This window comes from Chelonia mydas, chromosome 5 (assembly GCF_015237465.2).
Source record: "Chelonia mydas isolate rCheMyd1 chromosome 5, rCheMyd1.pri.v2, whole genome shotgun sequence".
In the NCBI taxonomy this organism is placed as follows: Eukaryota; Metazoa; Chordata; order Testudines; family Cheloniidae; genus Chelonia; species Chelonia mydas.
Genome location: NC_051245.2, coordinates 23,922,886 through 23,943,977, shown reverse-complemented (window position 1 = coordinate 23,943,977; position 21,092 = coordinate 23,922,886). Strand labels below are relative to the sequence as shown.

At 41.7% G+C, this 21,092-nt stretch overlaps 1 protein-coding gene across 11 annotated transcripts in view; it reads right to left on the bottom strand.

The window, feature by feature from the left end:
• RAI14 (retinoic acid induced 14) overlaps window positions 1-21,092 on the bottom strand; it is a 122,136-nt gene that overhangs the window by 88,708 nt on the left and 12,336 nt on the right. For all 11 annotated transcript variants that reach the window (XM_037902633.2, XM_037902630.2, XM_043547741.1 and 8 more), the window contains exon 2: window positions 20,113-20,191. In XM_037902633.2, the coding sequence (XP_037758561.1) occupies window positions 20,113-20,148 (36 nt within the window). In that variant the 5' untranslated portion in view covers window positions 20,149-20,191. The remainder of the gene's footprint in view (window positions 1-20,112; window positions 20,192-21,092) is intronic.

The window sequence follows — 21,092 nt, the reverse complement described above, 5'->3', positions numbered from 1 at the left end:
ATTAACAATGCAGGTAGCGCAGAGGTGAAAGCACGGGGGTGAGGGGTGTGGTGTGGTGGCAGTGCAGATGACTTCTTAAGTACTTATACGGCCCCCATTACTGCAGTATCTGCATCTCACAACAGTTAATGTGTTTATCCTCACAACTCCCCTATGAGGTAGGGATATGCTATCATCTCCATTTTACACATGGGGAACTGAAGTATGGAGACCAAGTGAGTTGCCCAATGCCACACAGAAGTCTGTGGCAGAGCAGGGATTGAAATTCAGGTGTGACAAAGTGGGAATTTTTGTAATGGTTTTATGAATACTGTGTGAGTGCCTCAGTTTCCCTCATTTTGAAAAGCTATCCAGTGTGTGTGTGTTGGGTGGGAGGACTGTTTGCTCTCAGGGCAGGCTAAGAGACTCAGGTATAAATGTCGCCTGCCTGTCAGAGTTTGAGTGGGTCATTAGAAAAAGACTGCCAAAAAGACAATGGCAAATCCAATCACCAGGACATTGACGCCTAGCAACCACCGACCCAGAGGGAGATGCATTTCCACACCTCTCAATGGGAAAGCTGAGCAACACCACCCAGCCTGAGAACAAAGGACTGGAGAGGAAGGAGATGGGGGACAAGAGTCTGGGCGCTCACCTGGGATCTGGCCAAGGAGGTCAGATTGAGAGACAGAGCTTGAACAATGGGGTTCATTACAGCTTGGCTAGGGCTCCGAGTTAACCAGAATGGTCTATACCTTAACCTCCATTTCTCTATATTAACCCAAGGACTTCCTAAGCTGTGTTCCAATTGACTAATGAACCGTACACTGTTTTGACAATACTGTTTGAGTGTCACTGCAAATGCTTGGTGAGGTGCATTACTCCCTGAAAAGTGTAGAAGTCTCTACCAGGAGTCTGCCAGTTGGACTTGCTGAAAAGAACTCATGGTCTGATACAGGAGTGCCGGAGCCCCAGAGATTCAATCTAAGGAGTCAGTGAAGCTGCAGAAAAAGTGAGACCCCCATGGGGATCTGACACTTCCAAAGCTGGGGGTGTAGCACCAATCCTGTGGATCTGTGACACCAGGTCTCCCAAGTTTTATGCTAGTTGGTTTGTACATACATACACAAAGATTTACAGCCCCTGTACTCCCACATTGTACTTATGTTTGATAGATGCCTTCAATGCATGGACAATCACTACAAAAAAACACAGCTCTAAAGACGACCTGATTTAGCATTCATGCTCACTTCTGTGCAGACAGGTGGACTCAAACACATTTTGTGTTAAGAAATCAAGCTCCTAAACGTTGCACTGAAGTTTTACAAACCACTGAGATGGCTCTTATAAGAGAGCCTATAAACATCACAGTTTTAAGAGTACTTCAAATCTCTGCCTTAAACGCAGTCACGAAAATATGGGCAAATTATTCAGGGGTAGGAGGGAGATGGACCTACTATATAAAAGCAGCAAGTAACATTTAGACAGATTATTTTTAGGCAGTGCTCCCTTTACTTTCACAATCTGGAAACATCTATCAGGGGGTCATTTCGAGTCAATGTCAGAGGAAACGGGCAATTTAGCATTTCAAGGATAAATTACAAAGTCAGACTGAGGTCAACTCACTTAAAAAAAGTATTATGCTACATTAGAAAAAACAAAGCAACAATTATAAATCTAAGTTCCAGGTATGGAAACTCCCTTGCATGGACTAGGAAAAAATACACCATGGTAGAACACTTACCTTCCTATGCTACCATCACACACAAAATGCCAAATAAATTTCAGTTTATGTGTTAACTCACCAAACTTCTTCTGATGTACTTTGACAGCACCTTTCATTAGAACAACCCCAAATTTTACACTTAGATCACACCCTCCATCCAAGGATGCTTTACAGTAGCTCAGTGGTTCTCAACCTATTTTCCATTGTGGGCCGCATATGCGGCTCTCTGTGTTATGTGGACCGCATCCACCCAATATATATACTATTTGTATGGCCCCAAGCTTGTCAGATGGGCCACAACTATGTGCTGATTGGGCCGCAAGCAGCCCATCGGCTGCGAGTTGAGAACCACTGCATTAGATGAATGAAGCCTCATGAAGTAGGCATTATCCATTTCACAGACCAGACCAAAGAGACGCTAAGTGATTTGCTCCAAGTCATACAAGTCAGTGACAGAGTATGCAATTGAGCTTACATCTACACTGTTTTCCGTTCTAATTATTAGATCGTGTTTTCCTCCTTGTTGCCTAAACAAGAGTTTGAATTAAAATAATAATAAAGATAAATGTGGGTTTGGTAACCTTGGCCCAGTCTCTGGATATGTGGCCACATAAAGAGAAAAACAAAACCCAAACCTACCACAAACTGACAATTTCCTAGTGGGAGAGGACAGAGCAGCACCTGAAGAGGTTTGTGAAGAAACTTGCACGATGCCGGCTTGCCCACACAATGTTTCTCTCTCTTTAACAAGCGTTACATACGTTACACTTTAACCTCCCCAGTACTGCAAAAAAAAAAATAATAATCATGGCAACAACAGGAAGTCAAGTTCAAAACCATGAGCATCACCAGCTGAAATCCAACACCCTTTCTGCATACTACCATAATCTTAATAAATACAAATAAAGTTGTTGACCTGTAGTGCAGCTGTGTATTGTCAGGTAACTATAAATGTGGTACTTCACTGAACTGAACTGCATCACAAACACGGTGATAAGGAGACTTGTCTCCTGACAACATGGCATGCTAAATAAATATCCACTACAGCAATCTAGCTGCAGTAAGACTGGGCTTGCAAACAAGGAGTCAAAATAAAACAACTTCTAGTTTAAAAGCAAAAGATTTAACATTTGCACTGAAGAACTGTCTTCTTTACTGCCCGAACGGGAGCTACCTCAGAGCAAGTCTGGTGCAGCTTCCAGTCCTCTAGCAGTTTCTGCACCTATTCCAGCATAAGTGCACGGAACACACCCACCATTTATTCTGCTTGTCACCATGGGTTAATGTGGTCAGAGGCAGGAGACAAGACCAGCAAAAACAAGAAGTGATAGTATGTCTGCACCAAGAGAAAGTAGGGCAGGAACGTTAATGGGAGGGCAAAGAGTCAGTTTCCTGAGGCAGTCAGTATGTGTCTGTCCAAGCAGCAGGAGATGCCCTAGGACAACTGGAGCCCACAGCCCTTCTGAAGTGACCATGAAAGGCAAAGCACATTGAGAAGGATCATCTCAGACCCTTCTGCCACCACAAGAGCAGTTATAGAAAGCTTGACCCGCAGTCCCTAAACACGAGGGATGTAAATATCATTTTAAAAGTTAACCATTTAAATGATTAACATTATATTGTTTAAACAGTTAACCAATTAAAGGGAGAGGAGCTGGGGTTGCTCTGGACGGCGAGAGGGGGGCTGGGGTCAGCTGGCGGGCCGGTGGACAAGATGCCGGCGCGGCAGGGTCCAGGCGCGGTGGGGCTGGGGAAGGCAAGGCCGGGGGGGGGGGGGGGGGGCCGCAGCCGGGGCCTATAGGGAGGCGCAGCCGGGTGTTAACAGTTACTGTCGGTTAACCGGTAAGCCTAATGTTCACCGGTTAACATTTTACATCCCTACTAAACATAAGGGAATTAATTTAACTGACCCCCCCCGCCCCCAGCACAAAAGCTTTTAAGAATTAATCTTTAAAATCAAATACATTGTTAGAAATCTAACAACTTCTACATACGGTCTCCCAGACTCCCACACCACAATTTCCTCTCTTATTTACCTGTCTATTTTCAGAACTGTAATTCAGAATCTGTTTGCAACAGTGTATTTCACAATACTCTCCTACTACCATGAAGTGCTGAATTTTAGTTCGTTTCCCTGTGCGGCATGAATTGTACATCTGATAACTGCATGTTAGGACAAAGATGTCAAAATGTTCCTGTATTTCCAATTCAACATACATTTAAGAAGAATGGTGTATTGTCATTAAAGAAAGCAAGCCAGCCATAAAAAGAGCCACAAAGCTTGATAATCGCCCAACCCACCCACTCAACCACCATGCGTTTCTCTACAACATGCAGTTCCATTCCATACCTAGGGTGAATCCTAGGCCAGATGAAGTCAATGCAAGTGTTACTACTGACTTCAGGGGGCCAATATTTCACTCATGGTGCATGACCCAAAGCCCAGTGGAGTCAATGAAGTTTTTCCACTGACTTCAGGAGGCCTGATTCAGGGACCTTTGGTGAGCAGGCAGGCTACCAAAGATTACAAGAATCCTAAGAGGTTTCAATACTTTATCTTCTCTCAGCAAGGGAGCAGATGAGTAAGAAGCAGCATCCACATGCAACCAGAAAGCAAAACAGATATGTCCAAATGCTGACCTATCTGCCCTAATGGGGTGATTTCCAAAGTTGTGTCAATTCCTTTGCCTCTATCATAGCATCTGCACAGTTCAGGTTGTGAACAGTGTAGTTACTCTGCGATGGTTACATGCAGTAACTGGCAATACTTTGTGCATAAAACTACTCAGATGTTTGCAGAGCCATAGGCACTGCTCAAGTTTAAAATGCTGTTTTACTCGTTGCACTGCAGTACCACCCAATGGCACCAAATCAGGATCAGGTTCCCATCACATTATGTGCTGTACAGACGTAAAGGAAACCAGTCCCTACCTCGGAGAGCTAACAATCAAATTTAAGACACAAACTGCACGCAACAAACGAAAGTAGGGAAAGGAGAAAAAGTACTTTTAGTAAGATCACATAGGCTAGCTAAATACACAATCATCTGGGCTGAGAGATACCAGTACAGCAGCGTGTGTCGGAAGAATGTCCTGTTGCTGCCCTGTTCCTTTAATTAGGTAGAGGATTTCATTCACTGGGGATTTCACCAGTATGAAATCCCCCCTTTTTGTTTTTTAACTGAAGTCTATTTAAAAAAAAATATACAAATTATTTAATGAGCTAATTTGTGTAAAGCATCACACTGAGCTGCATAAATCTTGAAGAGTTGATATGGACATTAGTCCCACAAAAAGCATACCTGAAGACTACTCAGAAAGTTAAGCTAACACAGAATAAGATGGCCAACTTGCTTTTCAACAGCTATTTGATACCTATACTGTACTCCATGATCCACATTGGTTACAAGTTTGCTTCTGCAGACAATTCAAGATATTGACCTTTCTATGGTTGGGTTGTGATGATATTTTTCGTTGTGTTTACAAATAAGTTAGATTGACATTAAATTTTCATTAAAAAGCTGTGTTCTGGAATCTTACAGATCCCAAGATTTAGCTGGAAAAATAGTGACCACTTTGGTAATAAATGACTTTAGTCTATTCTGCCTACACCATTTCATCCTTTATGTTTATACACAGTGATCTAACAGCAGTACAAGTCTGAGCACATTATATTGCTTTTTCTCTCCAGCTAAAAAAAGTGACCCTTTATAATAGCAATTTTCAGTCTTTTATTACAGATCTGTATGAAAAAGAAAAAACCAAGATGAATAAATTTTTCTTAAAAAACTCTCTCATAACCAACACACAAAAGACAGGTTCACCATAAACATGTGTCACTCAGACAGACCTCACATTACCCAACAAATCTGTCTTTTCAACCCTGAAGCCCTCTCACCCCCTTTAAAATAAAGGCAGTTATCCATTATGAAATCAACATAGCAAACTCTTCCCTCCTGCCCCCCCAAGTCCACAGAAGCACTTAGATAGCTCTGGAGATTTGAGGATGCTCTTCGTAACAAAATGTGTCCTGAAATCAAGGTCTGAAAAACCACCGATGAGCATAAAGCATTCCCTGGAGAGTTGGGCTGGGAAGGAGTGTACCTATCATTTTCTGAAGGATTTATGCTCTTTAAAACAGGGTCTGAGCTACACAGTGCAGGAGATATAGCTCAAGAGGTGCAGCTTGTAGGGAGCAGGTAGCAAAGCACGGCTTTATGCCATCTCTGTGCCTCCTGAATTCTGGGCTCAGCTGGGAGCTTGCTTGCCTCCCAGTCTAGAGTTACAGCAGCCCCTTGGAGATTAGGGCCTTTGATACTGAAATAAAAATTAATAGCTTACCAAACTGGTCAGAGCTCACATTTGAGCTTTCCTTGCATGCAAAACAATGGACTTCAACCTGCATTGTTCTCACACTCCCTAAACTACAGAGGAGGGGAACCCAAACATCTGATAAAATAAGCCACAATTTGTTCTGTAATCAACATCCTAGAATCTATTCATAGGAATGCCTTTTGTTCCGAGTACAAACAAAACCTAACCCTCTCCAAAGTGTCTTTGCCAGTTCATGTTTCTCAGACTAAACCAGTCACTTTCAAAATAAATCCATTCCTTTATTTCTGCTCTGACAACTTTGCGAGCTGACAAAACCAGGTTTTTAAATAATGTTACCGAATTTAAAAAAAAAAAAAAAAATGATTAGTGCTAAAAGGAAGTTTCTATTTACAGAAATGATATAATGCATCACAGTAAAAACAGACAGATAAGTTTTTAAAATTATAGTAATAAACTATTTAATATGACATTTAATTCCTTTTAGGGATAACCAAATACATTTGACATTTTTTTTGCAATTTTTCCAAACTCATGTCTTTGAACTTTGTTTTGATTTAAAATTAAGAAGGGCTCAAAAATCATCTTTTTACCTAACAAAAATTACTTTCCTGTTACCAACACATTAGTAATTGTAAATTTCTTAACAGTTTAAGGGCTTTTTAATCCTTTATGCTGTTTACGCTTTGCACTCTATTTAGCATGGGCTATAAACAGACTGGCCAGTTTCACATCCTACTTCTTTTGAATCCATCTATTTCTTCAGATTTCGTGCTGCTGCCCATCACAGAGAGACAAAGTGGGTGAGGTCATATCTTTTATTGGACCAACTTCTGTTGTTGAGAGAGAGAAGCTTTCAAGCTTACACAGACCTGAAGAAGAGCTCTGTATAAGCTCAAAAGCTTGTCTCTCTCACCAACAGAAGTCGGTTAAAAAAAAAAAAAAAAAAAAGCTATCACCTCACCCACCTTCTCTCTCGAATATCCTGGGACCAACACAGCTACAACACCACTGCTCATCGTTATAGCATCCATGCACTTTCCATGTGAAATAGATTGGCAACAGCAGGGCCTCTTGACGATTTTATGAAGTCTCTGGCTCTTCCCTTTCTCTGATGCACCAGAGCAATAACAATGTTTGGATACCAACATAGTGGGGATGGGAGGGAAGATTTCATCAAAGACTAACTTTTCACCACAGCTCTTTAATGAAAATGTCTGTATGAATGCACACACCTCAACACTAGATATGGGTCCTACTTACTTGACCATTCCCCTTAAAGTTACACTACAATAGCCAAGTCAAAGGTTTCAGCCCACTTACAGGGACACAACTGGGTCATAATCAAATTTTGAAACGGTATTTAACTGTGTCAGCTGAGTTGGGGCTTGTCCACGTTGGGAAAAAAAGCCCACAGCAGTTGTTGTACACTAACTACTCCGCACTAATTCCTCATGTGGATGCTCTTCCTGAGCACCTTTGTGCACATTAGCTCAATGCGCTTTGGAAGCGTACTAAGCTAAGCCACCTGAGGGCACTCTGAGTGTGCACTAGAGTGTCCATATGAGGAGTTAGTGCAGAGTAGTTAAAGTGCCTTAAATTCAAACCATAGCTTAGTGAGTAACTCCCCCATGTAGACAAACCCTTGGTTATAGTCACACTTTAATATACTGATATTAGCCTAGTCAGTGCTGGGTTTTATCCCCATTATAAATACAACCATATTACAACACAGCTATATTTCCCACTTCTCCCCAACAAGGTCATAAACTTCCAGTAGATCCCCAACTCTGACAGCATATCTAAGTCAAGCTGAAGTGTTGGATAGGAACAAAGCCAAAAATAATTATTCTCCAGCCTACACTATAAATTGGAATCATGTCTTTGAGCACAATTATGCAGTAACCAGTTTCCCCAACATGTTTGCATTTGTAGCGTAAGCCAATACCCACTCAGGGAGAATTTCCAATGGTCTTGGTTAAATGTCCATTAAAGTCAACACACAGTAAATCTCTATCCTTATTAGAGCAAAAAGCAATTAAGATAAAGTTGTATGTAGCCCTGTAAGGAAGCAAATAGCTCACATGATTCACCACTAAACTCCCCACCCAAAACACTGAAAGTTTTTCCTATTGAGACTTAGGAAAGCCTGTTCTGTTCCTCTAAGAGCTTTCTATTTCCCAGACAGTCACGTGGAATGGTTATCATTTTAAATGCTGGTATGGTTAAACGTTACAGTGACACACTCATCTAACCTGCGCCCCACCTTCTCCCCCACCCCCAGCAGAAAGCTATACGTTTGTGGAGTCTCCACTGGTGGCTCAATGGTACCCGACGCATAGCTGAATGAGTATGCTAGTTTTAAAGGAAGCCCCAAAGGGCCACCATGTTTTGAACATCCATCCACCCCGTGTCAGCAGTAAGTGACGACACCAGATGGCAGAAGCTGGTGTGTGACAGCAGTCTATAGAAGAGAGTGAGTTCTGCACCACAAACTGCGGGGACTTGGAAAACCTACTCACCTGCTTGCCCCGGGAGAGTACAAATTTTGCTCAGGTGAGTGAGCTGAGTAGGGCCAGTGTTCTACAAGCTCTTTCTTTGGAGAGAGTGGGAAAAGCAAGAAGTCTCTAAGCTGCTTTTCTTTTCTCAAGAGGGGAAGAATCAGCAGGAGCCCTTACCCTTCTGTGCAAGAGAGTGGTGCTTGGTTCTGCTTCTTTAATAGGAGTAGAGAAGCTGGAACCATTGCTACTTTTCCTGGAAAAGAGCTGATGGGAAGCTGAGAGCATCCTGCATGACCCAGAGCCAAGTATTAGTTTAGTTGGTAGAGAGGGATCCCAGCATTAACTGGAGAGCAGGGTTGAAAGAACCCCAGAATCTGTTTATTAGGGAGCCACAAGTGGATGGGAGTGCTAAATTCACACTGTCACATCTTAAATGTACTTAATTCAAAACATACATGAAAGAAGTCAAGCTCTGGCACGCATAAATCACAAACACAAATGGGGAAAGTGGTCTAGTCAGTGTTGCTATTTCACTTTTTACCATAATGTATTTTTACAAGCAGACAAAACACCCACAATTATCTTTAAAGAGACTGGAAATAGAACATGGAGTTGGTCATGTGAATTCTTTCCCAATTTTTAGTGTTCACTTTTAGGCTAATTATAACTTTAAAAGTGGGTTCTCTCCAGCATTCAAATAGTGTTTAAAAGAGGTTTTTCCTTTTTAAAAAAATTTAATTTGCTCCCACAGATTAGCTCCCAGAGAATTTTGGGGGCCTTTCAATCTAAGGTGTTTATAAGGAGCCAATTCACAATAGGATCCAGAGCCGCCAAGCAATATTCTATACCAAAGAAATGTTGAACATTAGCCTACTCTTAAAGGCCCATTCAAGTAAAAAAGTGAGTTCTAATTAAAAACCTCAACATCTTAACAGTAGAACAGCCTCTATTTTAAAATTGAAAAGTTTTATATTATTGTAAATTACATTACAACATACAAAGCAGTCTCAAGCGTTTTGAAACCTTCAATACAATGACTCAATATGCTTCAGAATGGAGGGCAGACTCTTTTTTAAAATCAGAATAGCAAGTTTCCCCTCCCACCATTTTATAACAGAAGGAATTGGCATTTCCAGAAACACCAGGAGCTGATGATTGGCACTGGGAAATCCAAGCATTTCTCGGCCATGTTTCAGACAACAGTTCCTTTTTATGTTGAGCCACAAGTCCATTTGCAAAAAAAATTTTAAAGCTGTTTTAACATTTTAATTACGAAATGCACAGAGAGCAGGAAACGAAAGGGTGTTGTAGTTATGCAAAGTTATGCATAAGAACGGCCATACTGGGTCAGACCAAAGGTCCATCCATCCCAATATCCTGTCTACGGAGAGTGGCCAATGCCAGGTGCCCCAGAGGGAGTGAACCTAACAAGTAAAGATCAAGTGATCTCTCTCCTGCCATCCATTTCCTCTGACAAACAGAGGCTAGGAACACGATTCCTTACCCATCCTGACTAATAGCCATTAATGGACTTAATCTCCATGAATTTATCCAGTTCTCTTTTAAACCCTGTTATAGTCCTAGCCGTCACAACCTCCTCAGGCAAGGAGTTCCACAGGTTGACTGTGTGCTGAGTGAAGAAGAACTTCCTTTTATTGTTTTAAACCTGCTACCAATTAATTTCATTTGGTGGCCTCTAGTTCTTATATTATGGGAACAAGTAAATAACTTTTCCTTATTCACTTTCAGCACACCACTCATGATTTTATATACCTCTATCATATCCCCCCCTTAGTCTCCTCTTTTCCAAGCTGAAAAGTCCTAGCCTCTTTAATCTCTCCTGATATGGGACCCATTCCAAACCCCTAATCATTTAGTTGCCCTTTTCTGAACCTTTTCTAATGCCAGTATATCTTTTTAGAGATGAGGGGACCACATCTGTACGCAGTATTCAAGATGTGGGTGTACCGTGGATTTATATAAGGGCAATAAAATATTCTCGGTCTTATTCTCTATCCCTTTTTTAATGACTCCTAACATCCCGTTTGCTTTTTTGACTGCCGCTGCACATTGTGTGGATGTCTTCAGAGAACTATCCACGATGACTCCAAGATCTTTCTCCTGATTAGTTGTAGCTAAATTAGCCCCCCATCAATTGTATGTATAGTTGGGGTTATTTTTTCCAATGTGCATTACTTTACATTTATCCACATGAAATTTCATTTGCCATTTTGTTGCCCAATCACTTAGTTTTGTGAGATTTTTCTTCACAGTCTGCTTTGGTCTTAACTATCTTGAGCAGTTTAGTATCATCTGCAAACTTTGCCACCTCGCTGTTTACCACTGTCTCCAGATCATTTATGAATAAGTTGAATAGGACTGGTCCTAGGACTGACCCTTGGGGAACACCACTAGTTACCCCTCGCCATTCTGAAAATTTACCTTTATTCCTACCCTTTGTTCCCTGTCTTTTAACCAGTTCTCAATCCAGGAAAGGATCTTCCCTCTTATACAATGGCAACTTAATTTATGTAAGAGCCTTTGGTGAGGTACCTTGTCAAAGGCTTTCTGGAAATCTAAGTACACTACGTCCACTAGATCCCCCTTGTCCACATGTTTGTTGACCCCCTCAAAGAACTCTAATAGATTAGTAAGACATGATCTCCCTTTACACAAACTATGTTGACTTTTGCGCAACAATTTATGTTCTTCTGTGTGTCTGACAATTTTATTCTTTACTATTGTTTCAACTAATTTTCCCGGTACTGACGTTAGACTTACTGGTCTGTAATTACCAGGATCACCTCTAGAGCCCATCATAAATATTGGCATTACATTAGCTATCTTCCAGTCACTGGGTACAGTAGCTGATTTAAAGGACGAGTTACAAACCATAGTTAATAGTTCCGCAATTTCACATTTGAGTTCTTTCAGAACTCTTGGGTGAATGCCATCTGGTCCCGGTGACTTGTTACTGTTAAGTTCCTCAATTAATTCCAAAACCTCCTCTAGTTACACTTCAATCTGTGACAATTCCTCAGATTTGTCACCTACAAAAGACGGTTCAGGTTTGGGAATCTCCCTAACATCCTCAGCCGTGAAGACTGAAGCAAAGAATACATTTAGTTTCTCTGAGATGACTTTATCTCGATCGTCCAGGGGCCCCACTGGCTGTTTAGCAGGCTTCCTGCTTCTGAAGTACTTAGAAAAACAGCTAGCCAAAAACTCAAAAGGCAATAACAAAATGTTTTTTAACTCCTTTTTGGCTTTTCTTATTACATTTTTACATTTAATTTGGCAGTGTTTATGCTCCTTTCTATTTACCTCACTAGGATCTGACTTCCACTTTTTAAAAGATGCCTTTTTATCTCTCACTGCTTCTTTTACATGGTTGTTAAGCCACGGTGGCTCTTTTTTTAGTTCTTTTACTGTGTTTTTTAATTTGGGGTATACATTTATGTTGAGCCTCTATTATGGTGTCTTTGAAAAGTGTCCATGCAGCTTGCAGGGATTTCACTCTAGTCACTGTACCTTTTAATTTGTGTTTAACTAACCTCCTCATTTTTGCATAGTTCCCCTTTCGGAAATTAAATGCCACAGTGTTGGGCTGTTGAGGTGTTCTTCCCACCACAGGAATGTTAAATGTTATTATATTATGGTCACTATTTCCAAGCAGTCTTGTTATAGTTACCTCTTGGACCAGATCCTGCGGTCCACTCAGGACTAGATCAAGAATTGCCTCTCCCCTTGTGGGTTCCTGTACCAGCTGCTCCAAGAAACAGTCATTTAAAGTATAGAGAAATTTATTCTCTGCATTTTGTTCTGAGGTGACATGTACCCAGTCAATATGGGGATAATTGAAATCCCCCACTATTATTGAGTTTTTTATTTTGATAGCCTCTCTAATCTCCCTTAGCATTTCATGGTCACTATCACTGTCCTGGTCAGGTAGTCAGTAATAGATCCCTACTGTTATATTCTTATTAGAGCATGGAATTACTATCCATAGAGAGTCTATGGAACATGTGGATTCATTTAAGATTTTTATTTCATTTGATTCTACATTTTCTTTCACATATAGTGCCACTCCCTCCCCCCCGCATAACCTGTTCTGTCCTTCCAATATATTTTGTACCCCGGAATGATTGTGTCCCATTGACTGTCCTCACTCCACCAGGTTTCTGTGATGCCTATTATATCAATATCCTCCTTTAACATGAGGCACTCTAGTTCACCCACCTTATTATTTAGACTTCTAGCATTTGTGTACAAGCACTTTAAAAACTTGTCACTGTTCATTTGTCTGCACTTTTCTGATGTGTCAGATTCTTCATGTGAATGTTTCTCGTCTGATCTGGCCCATACTTTGTCCTCTTCCATCCTTTCCTCCTGACTAAAACCTAGAGAATCTCTATCAATAGATTCTTCTCTAAGAGACGTCTCTGTCTGATCCACGTGCGCCTCCGCAGCAATCGGCTTCCCCCATCTCTTAGTTTAAAAAGTGCTCTGCAACCTTTTTAATGTGAAGTGCCAGCAATCTGGATCCACTTTGGTTTAGGTGGAGCCCATCCTTCCTGTATAGGCTCCCCCTATCTCAAAAGTTTCCCCAGTTCCTAATGAATCTAAACCCCTCCTCTCTACAACATCGTCTCATCCACCGCACTGAGACTCTGAAGCTCTGCCTGCCTAGCTGGCCCTGCGCGTGGAACTGGAAGCATTTCTGAGAATACCACCACAGACATCCTGGATTTCAGTCTCTTTCCTAGCAGTCTAAATTTGGCCTCCAGGACGTCTCTCCTACCCTTCCCTATGTCACTGGTACCTACATGTACCACGGCCACTGACTCCTCCCCAGCACTACACAAGTCTACCTAGATGCCTCGAGAGATCCGCAACCTTCGCACCAGGCAGGCAAGTCACCATATGGTTCTCCTGGTCATCACAAACCCAGCTATCTATGTTTCTAATGACTGAATCGCCCATTACTAACACCTGCCTTTTCCTAGTGACTGAAGTTCCCTCCCCCGGAGAGGTAACCTCACTGTGAGAGGATACCCCAACATCATCTGGAAGGAGGGTCCCAACTATGGGAAGGTTTCCCTCTGTTCCCGTTGACTGCTCTCCTTCTTTGGCCCTTCAATCTTCCTTAACAGCGCAGGGGCTGTCTGACCGGAGGTGGGACAAATCTACAGTGTCCCTGAAAGCCTCATCAACATACCTCTCTGCCTCCCTTAGCAACTCCAGTTCCGCCACCGTGGCCTCCAAAGCCCATACACGGTCTCTGAGGGCCAGGAGCTCCTTGCACCAAATGCACACATATGCCACCCGCCCACAGGGCAGGTAATCATACGTGCTACACTGAGTGCAATAAACAGGATAGCCCCCACTCTGCTGCTGGGCTTCTGTCTGCATTTTCTCCTACAGCTACCTAGGTTAACGATAGGGTTTTTTGTATAAATCAAGAAGTTTTGATTACAGTTTAGTTTAAAGATTTTAAAGAATGGCAAGTGTACCTTGCCCCCTTTCCAAACTCCCTGTTAGCGGTCCCTGGTCGCTTGCTCACTGCTTTATAAAGCCGTGGCCTTCTTGATAGCCCCGCCCCCGACTAAGGCTCAGCCAATGAACAGAGGCTTCTAATGGTGGTTTAAAATCTTAATGGTTCCTATTAACCAGGACAATTGACTATAGATGGCTCTGTTTTACTTGCCAGCACACAGGTATACAGGAAGACTTACAAGTGGGCAATGAAGTCTTACAGTGACATGATCATGTCACCTGAACTGGAATCCATCTTTAACCTGGGGCTTTTCCATTGAGAAGGAGGGGTGGGAACCCAGAGGGACAAAGGATTCCCGCCTTATGCAAAAGATATATAAGTGGGTGGAACAGAACAAATGAGAGGGCCATCATGAGAAATCCCCTAGCTACTATCTGAGTTGGAACAAGAGCTGTACCAGGGGAAAGGATTGTGCCCAGAGTAGGAAGGTGTCCAGTCTGTGAAAGAAATGTATTGAAATATCTCTGAGGGTAAGATTTTATCTGTATTCATAAAAAGAAAAGGAGTACTTGTGGCACCTTAGAGAAGGTGCCACAAGTACTCCTTTTCTTTTTACGAATACAGACTAACACGGCTGTTACTCTGATATCTGTATTCAGTTTTATTACTGTACTAGACTTAGACTTGTGTGTTTTATTTTATTTTGCTTGGTAATTCACTTTGTTCTGTTACTACTTGGGACCACTTAAATCCTACTTTCTGTATTTAATAAAATCACTTTTTACATATTAATTAACCCAGACTCTGTATTAATACCTGGGGTGCAAACAGCTGTGCATCTCTCTCTATCAGTGTTATAGAGGGCGAACAATTTATGAGTTTACCCTGTATAAACTTTATACAGGGTAAAACGGATTTATTTGGGGTTTGGACCCCATTGGGAGTTGGGCATCTGAGTGTTAAAGACAGGAACACTTCTTAAGCTGCTTTCAGTTAAATCTGCAGCTTTGGGGCACGTGGTTCAGACCCTGGGTCTGTGTTGGAGCAGACTGGCATGTCTGGCTCAACAAGACAGGGTGCTGGAGTCCCAAGCTGGCAGGGAAAGCAGGGGCAGAAGTAGTCTTGGCACATCAGGTGGCAGTTCCCAAGGGGGTTTCTGTGATCCAACCCATCACAATGTCCACCAGGCAACAGTTGCCCCCAAGAAGAATTTTAGAATGACCAAGCAAAGCATGCCAAGAGGGAGAGATGTGCATGCACAAAGCCCGAGTAACAGGGATATATGCAGGTGAAGCACAGAGGAGTTGGGGAGTGGAATCCCAGTTCAGGATCAGGAGGAGAAGCTGCTGCACAACCCTCCCCACCACCCTAGCCTATAGGTAGGCATGAAAGCTGCAAACTCTCCATGACACTGCTGTGGAGCATGAGGACTACTAATTTTAATTATATATCCTGCAGCTCCTTCTTAATTCTGTGCACTCAGAATCAGTCTAAGCAAAATCAGAGATCCCTGCTGTAGAGCATACAGTTTGTGCTCACTGCTTCCTTTCCATAGACACTCCACTGGTGAACCACTACCCAACACTCCAGCCACACCATAGTAGTGCACAGATTTATTCTGGCCTTCTGCACGGGGTGAAGTTTCCTGGGTCTTTTGTTATGCTGGTCTACTCACACTCTTAACAAGGCTTCTTTTTTAATTCATCCCCTTCCCACCTGAATCTGGAATTTCTGATCTAGTTGTAGCCCTGTCAAACTTGAGATTTTTGGCAGCTTTATAAAGTTAAGTATTTTTACACTAGAAGACACCTAAAGTTTTGAATATGAAGAGTAGACCTTCTGGACAAGTGATCTTATTTTTTTCTTGGGATACCAGCACGACTGTCCCATCTCAGTCTCAGATTAACAAAACCCGTAACATAACCACAAAAATCTCTCTCTCTCTCTGTTTATATTATTCAGTCTATTCCAAAAGCCCAAATTAAGCATAGCAACCAAACCGGCCTTTTCAGGATGAGCTTTCCTCTCCCCTCATTTTAGTGAGTAAGGTCACCAGCAATGTTCACACACAAAGTCAGCACAGCAGTTGCCTGCAATGACTACTACCTTCAGCTCAGACCTCCTCAAGCTGCGGTCTGCAGAGAACTTGGGTGGTCACATCACACTGACTCTTCCTCCTTATTCACAGTTACAGTACAACCTCAGAGTTACAAACGCCTCGGGAATGGAGGTTGTTCATAACTCTAAAATGTTCATAATTCAGAACAATGTGTTATAGCTCTTTCAAAAGTTTACAACTGAACATTGACTAAACACAGCTTTGAAACCTTACTATGCAGAAGAAAAATGCTGCTTTCCCTTCATTTTTTTTTTTTAAGTGGTTTATGCTTAACACAGTACCCTACGGTATTTGCCTTTTCTTTTTTTCTCTGCTGCTTGATTGTGTACTTCCAGTTCCAATGAGGTGTGTGGTTGACCTGTCAGTTTAATGCGCGTTCATAACTCTGAGGTTCTACTGTATTAAACTGCATTAAAAGCCAACTAATATACACCTATACTGCAACGTGTCAGAGTATGGAGGAGAAGCAGCCCATGAGACAATCTCTATATTAAAATATTGCACATGCAAAGGAACCTCCGTCCCTTATATAGTTAATGGATTTATGAGGCCTCCAATGCTTAAAAGCGAAACTGTTAATTTCAAAGCTAGGCTTTGTCTACACTGAGGATCTGCCCTGGTTACAGCCACTAGGGCAGCTAAGTGCATACCCTGGAGTAGCCAGGCAAAGCGGCTGTTATGATGCTATTTGCTCCTTAGTTTCAAGCAAGCGGCACTGATGCCGTAGCTTGTTCACGCTGGAGGTTTGCACTGGTACAGTTATACCAGTGGCTGGCCACTGACGGCTGAAATCCCCAGAGTAGAGAAAGTTGTAGAAAAAGTTAGGATTTTTCTTGTAACATTGGCAGGTAAAAACAAAGATTGAAGTGTGATTTAAGATGGTATCACTTTAACGTGGAGTTTAATTCTTTTATATTTGAATAGAAGTAGGTGTTATAAAGGATTACCATACACAAGTCACATGTTTTATCTGAGAAAATCTAAGTAATTAGTTTGGGCTACAGTATGCGTTCCTAGCAAATATACAGTTTGATTCATATGATATCATCAGGTCCATGGATTGCCAACGTTTGGGTTAAAAAAAAAAATATGTACCAAAGGACCTGCAGCAAGCCTGGCATCAAGTTTCAACTCTCCTGTAAGATGCTGTCCAGGGGAAGAAAGGGAAAAAAAAAAAAAAAAAAAAAGGCTTGGGGGAGAGGGGCAGATGATCAGGAGGAATCCAAAAGAATGAGTATGGTCTGTTTAAAATGTGGGTGAGATAACACAGAGCCATATTCTACCAAAGACAGCTGGTGGAAACAAACCAACTGTAAATGAATGCCCACCTTAGCTGGAATAATTTAGGCTCTTCATCTTCCGCATGTGTGTAATTCCTAGGGAGTTTTCTAGTTAATGGGGATCTCTCATACCTGTCAGCTGAATCAGGGTTCAGAATGCAAAATACAGCACTCAGGAATATTGTGTTGCTTTGTGAAACTCCCTGCAAAACTCCAAGTTAATTGTTGTATGAACAGATTGTTTAGAGAACTAGCTATGGTAAAGGACCATTGTATGCCATTTATTTAAAAGCAGCATGTCATTTTAAAAAAAACCAACAAACAAAAAACTAAGCATAAATACACTGAAATCACAGATTTAATGTTGGAATATGAAAGATTTCATATTTCTGGTACAGACTCAGAGTCTTTCAGGTCAGAAAGGATCATCTAGTCTGACCTCCTGCACTTTGCAGGCCACAGAACTTCACCCACCCACTCTTGCAAATAGACCCCTAATGTCTGGCTGAGTTACTGAAGTCCTCAAATCATGATTTAAGGACTTCAAGTTACAGAGAACCCACCATCTACACGAGTTGAAACCTGCAAGTGACCCTGGCCCACACTGCAGAGGAAGGCGAAAAAACCCCAGGATCTCTTGCAATCTGACCTGGGGGGAAAATTCCTTCCCATTCCCAAATATGGCGATCAGTTAGACCCTGAGCATGTGGGCAAGACCCACCAGCCAGACACCTGGAAAAGAATTTTCTGTAGTAACTCAGAGCCTTCCCCATCTAGTGTCCCATCACCAGCCTTGGAGATATCTGCTGCTACCAGTCGCAGTTCAGCTAAATGCCCTTGTGGGCAGTCCCATCATACCATCCCCTCCATAAACTTAGCAAGTTCAGTCTTGAAGCCAGTTTTTTGCCCACACTGCTCCCCTTGGAAGGCTGTTCCAGAACTTCACTCCTGTGATGGTTAGAAACTGTCATCTAATTTCAAGCCTAAACTTGATGATGGCCAGTTTATATCCATTTGTTCTTGTGCCCACCTTGGCACTTAACTAACTCCTCTGTTTCCCTAGTATTTATCCCTCTGATTGCTCTCTATAAATACATCATATTTCCCCATCTTTGGTTAGGCTAAACAAGCAAGCTCTTTGAGTCTCCTCTCATAACTTAAGTTTTCCATTCCTCGGATCATCCTAGTAGCCCTTCTCTGTACCTGTTCCAGTTTGAATTCATCTTTCTTAAACACAGGAGGCCAGAATTGCACACAGTACTCCAGATGAGGTCTCACCAGTGCCTTGTATAATGGTACTAACACTTCTCTATCACTACTGTAAATCTCGCCTGATGCATTCGAGGACTGCATTAGCATTTTTCACAGCCGCATCATACTGGCGGCTCATAGTTATCCTCTGATCAACCAATACACCCAGCTCTTTCTCCTCCTCCGCCATTTCCAACTGATATGACCCCAACTTATAGCAAAAATTCTTGTTGTTAGTCCCCAAATGCATGACTTTACACTGTGCACTATTCAATTTCATCCCATTTCTATTACTCCAGTTTACAAAGTTGTCCAAATCATCTTGTATGATATTCCAGTCCTCCTCCTCATTGGTATGATCAGTGTTGTTACAGGTTCCACCCAAAAGATGAGAGGGTCAAACATATGGCATACATGTCAAGAGTCACCTGTGTCACGTGCATTTTATCTGTAAGACAATTCAGTGCTGCCATGTCACAAAGTGTGTGCCACAACAAAACTAATAAGACTTCCTACAAGCAAACATGTGACATAGCTTCACGGGCACACATTCCACACGCCACAAAATGCCACAAGAACTTATTGCATAAGAATGCAGTGAACAGTAACCAGGCATACTGAGTGATTGTGTAAACAGGTGGCATTCGCACTGCTTCAGAAGAAATACACACACTGTATGAGGTCAAATTCACCCCTCTCTTGGTAATCTTACTGGTAACTCAAACAGAATATGAAACTCAGCCTAAGCTTTCTCTCCAGTTGCAGCTCTTCCTGGGGTTTGACAAATCCTAGAGGACTTGCCCATCTCTGCCCCTAGTTCCCTGTATGAGAGGCAGGTGCAAACATCTACTCAGACTGGTGGAATTAACTAGCCACATCTGCCTTATCAGCTCTGTGCAGGGTTCCAGAATCCCTGCTAACAGGGTAGTCAACAGGACAGCCTTGTATCCCTATATGGAGTTACAGACCTTGCCACCCTGTTACAGTCTGGATACAGTTTTCTATGGTAAGTGTTCAGATACCACAGTGATAATAATGGTACAAATGCCTAAATAGAAACAATATTGGATATTAGAACCATTAATAGGATAAACTAAGCTCCAGGTACAGAATCAAGATTTGTGAAAGAGCCCAATCTGGTAGAAGACTGGTGGATCCTGCACACATGCAGATTTTCACATAAGCCAGCTAATGTCCTAAGTGAGGCATGTGGCCAATTCTGATTAGCCTGTGTAACTGAGAATTATACTCCAAAACAGAAACAGTTTAGAGACCTAATGTAACAGGAGAGTACAGTAGTGTTTGGAAAATGCTTCTGTTCTCTGTAGTTGATTAACCTACAACCTTATCTAGTTGGGAGTGAGGGACTGTTTCCACAATACAAACTAACAAATATTAGCCAGCCAGAGCGAGCCCTGGAGTACTTACATCACTCTTTCTGAACTTTGCTTTCAAGCTCTTCATGTTTATCCCATTCAGTTTTCCAGATCTGAGTTTTTTTCAACACCTAGGCAAAACAGAAAGGAAAATAAGTTTCTAACTAGATACTGCATAGGTTCACTAGGAGCCTTCTTACACTTTTAAAAATAGATCTTTGACTTAAAAACAAATCAAGAAGTATCGGTTATGTCTTACTTTTCAAGATTCTTTAAAATTAACAGCATTTCACAGCTTCCCGAAGTTTCGTGGCACAAGACCAACACTGACTAAATTCCTGCAGAGCAATAGCATGAAACAATCTTTACCTGTTATTTGTAAGTTTGTATTTTATGATACTAGTAATATCTTGCCTAAAGAGGATATTACAGGTAACATTTGTACGAGCCTACTGGCTTATATCTATGTTACTGTCAAAACAACCATTGGTACAGGTGGGTAGTGGCAAAGAAACTGTAGGGAAATATCCAGTCATTGAATTAAGGTTCTTGCACTCTACCCTGGCACACATTGCAGGATAATGTCAGAAGCATCCTCTATCAATCTCAATATATGGAGAAGTTCTGTACAAACATTTCCACTAATAGTTTGTGAACACATACGAAAACAAACATAATGGGAAGAGAATAGCTACTGGCAGAAAGATTAACAGACTCCTGGAATGAACAAAGTCTTCTAAGTAACAAAATTTCAACATTTCAAGGTCTGTTGAAAACTTACAAAATATGTTTGCGTTATGTTTACAGAAATAGTCTGTCCATGTATTTTTGGAGTTTTAGCTGCCATGCAAGCTCCTACTGAAAGAACAATTTAACAGCAAAAAATATTCACATGCACAAAGTTCTGTTTCTTTCTAGCAACTTCTCCCTCCAACTTAGAATAAAAGAAAAAAAATTTCCTATTGTAGTTCAGAGTCTAGTCAAATAAATGAATAGCTATGAATATATTCCCCTCCCCTAATTTCTATAGGT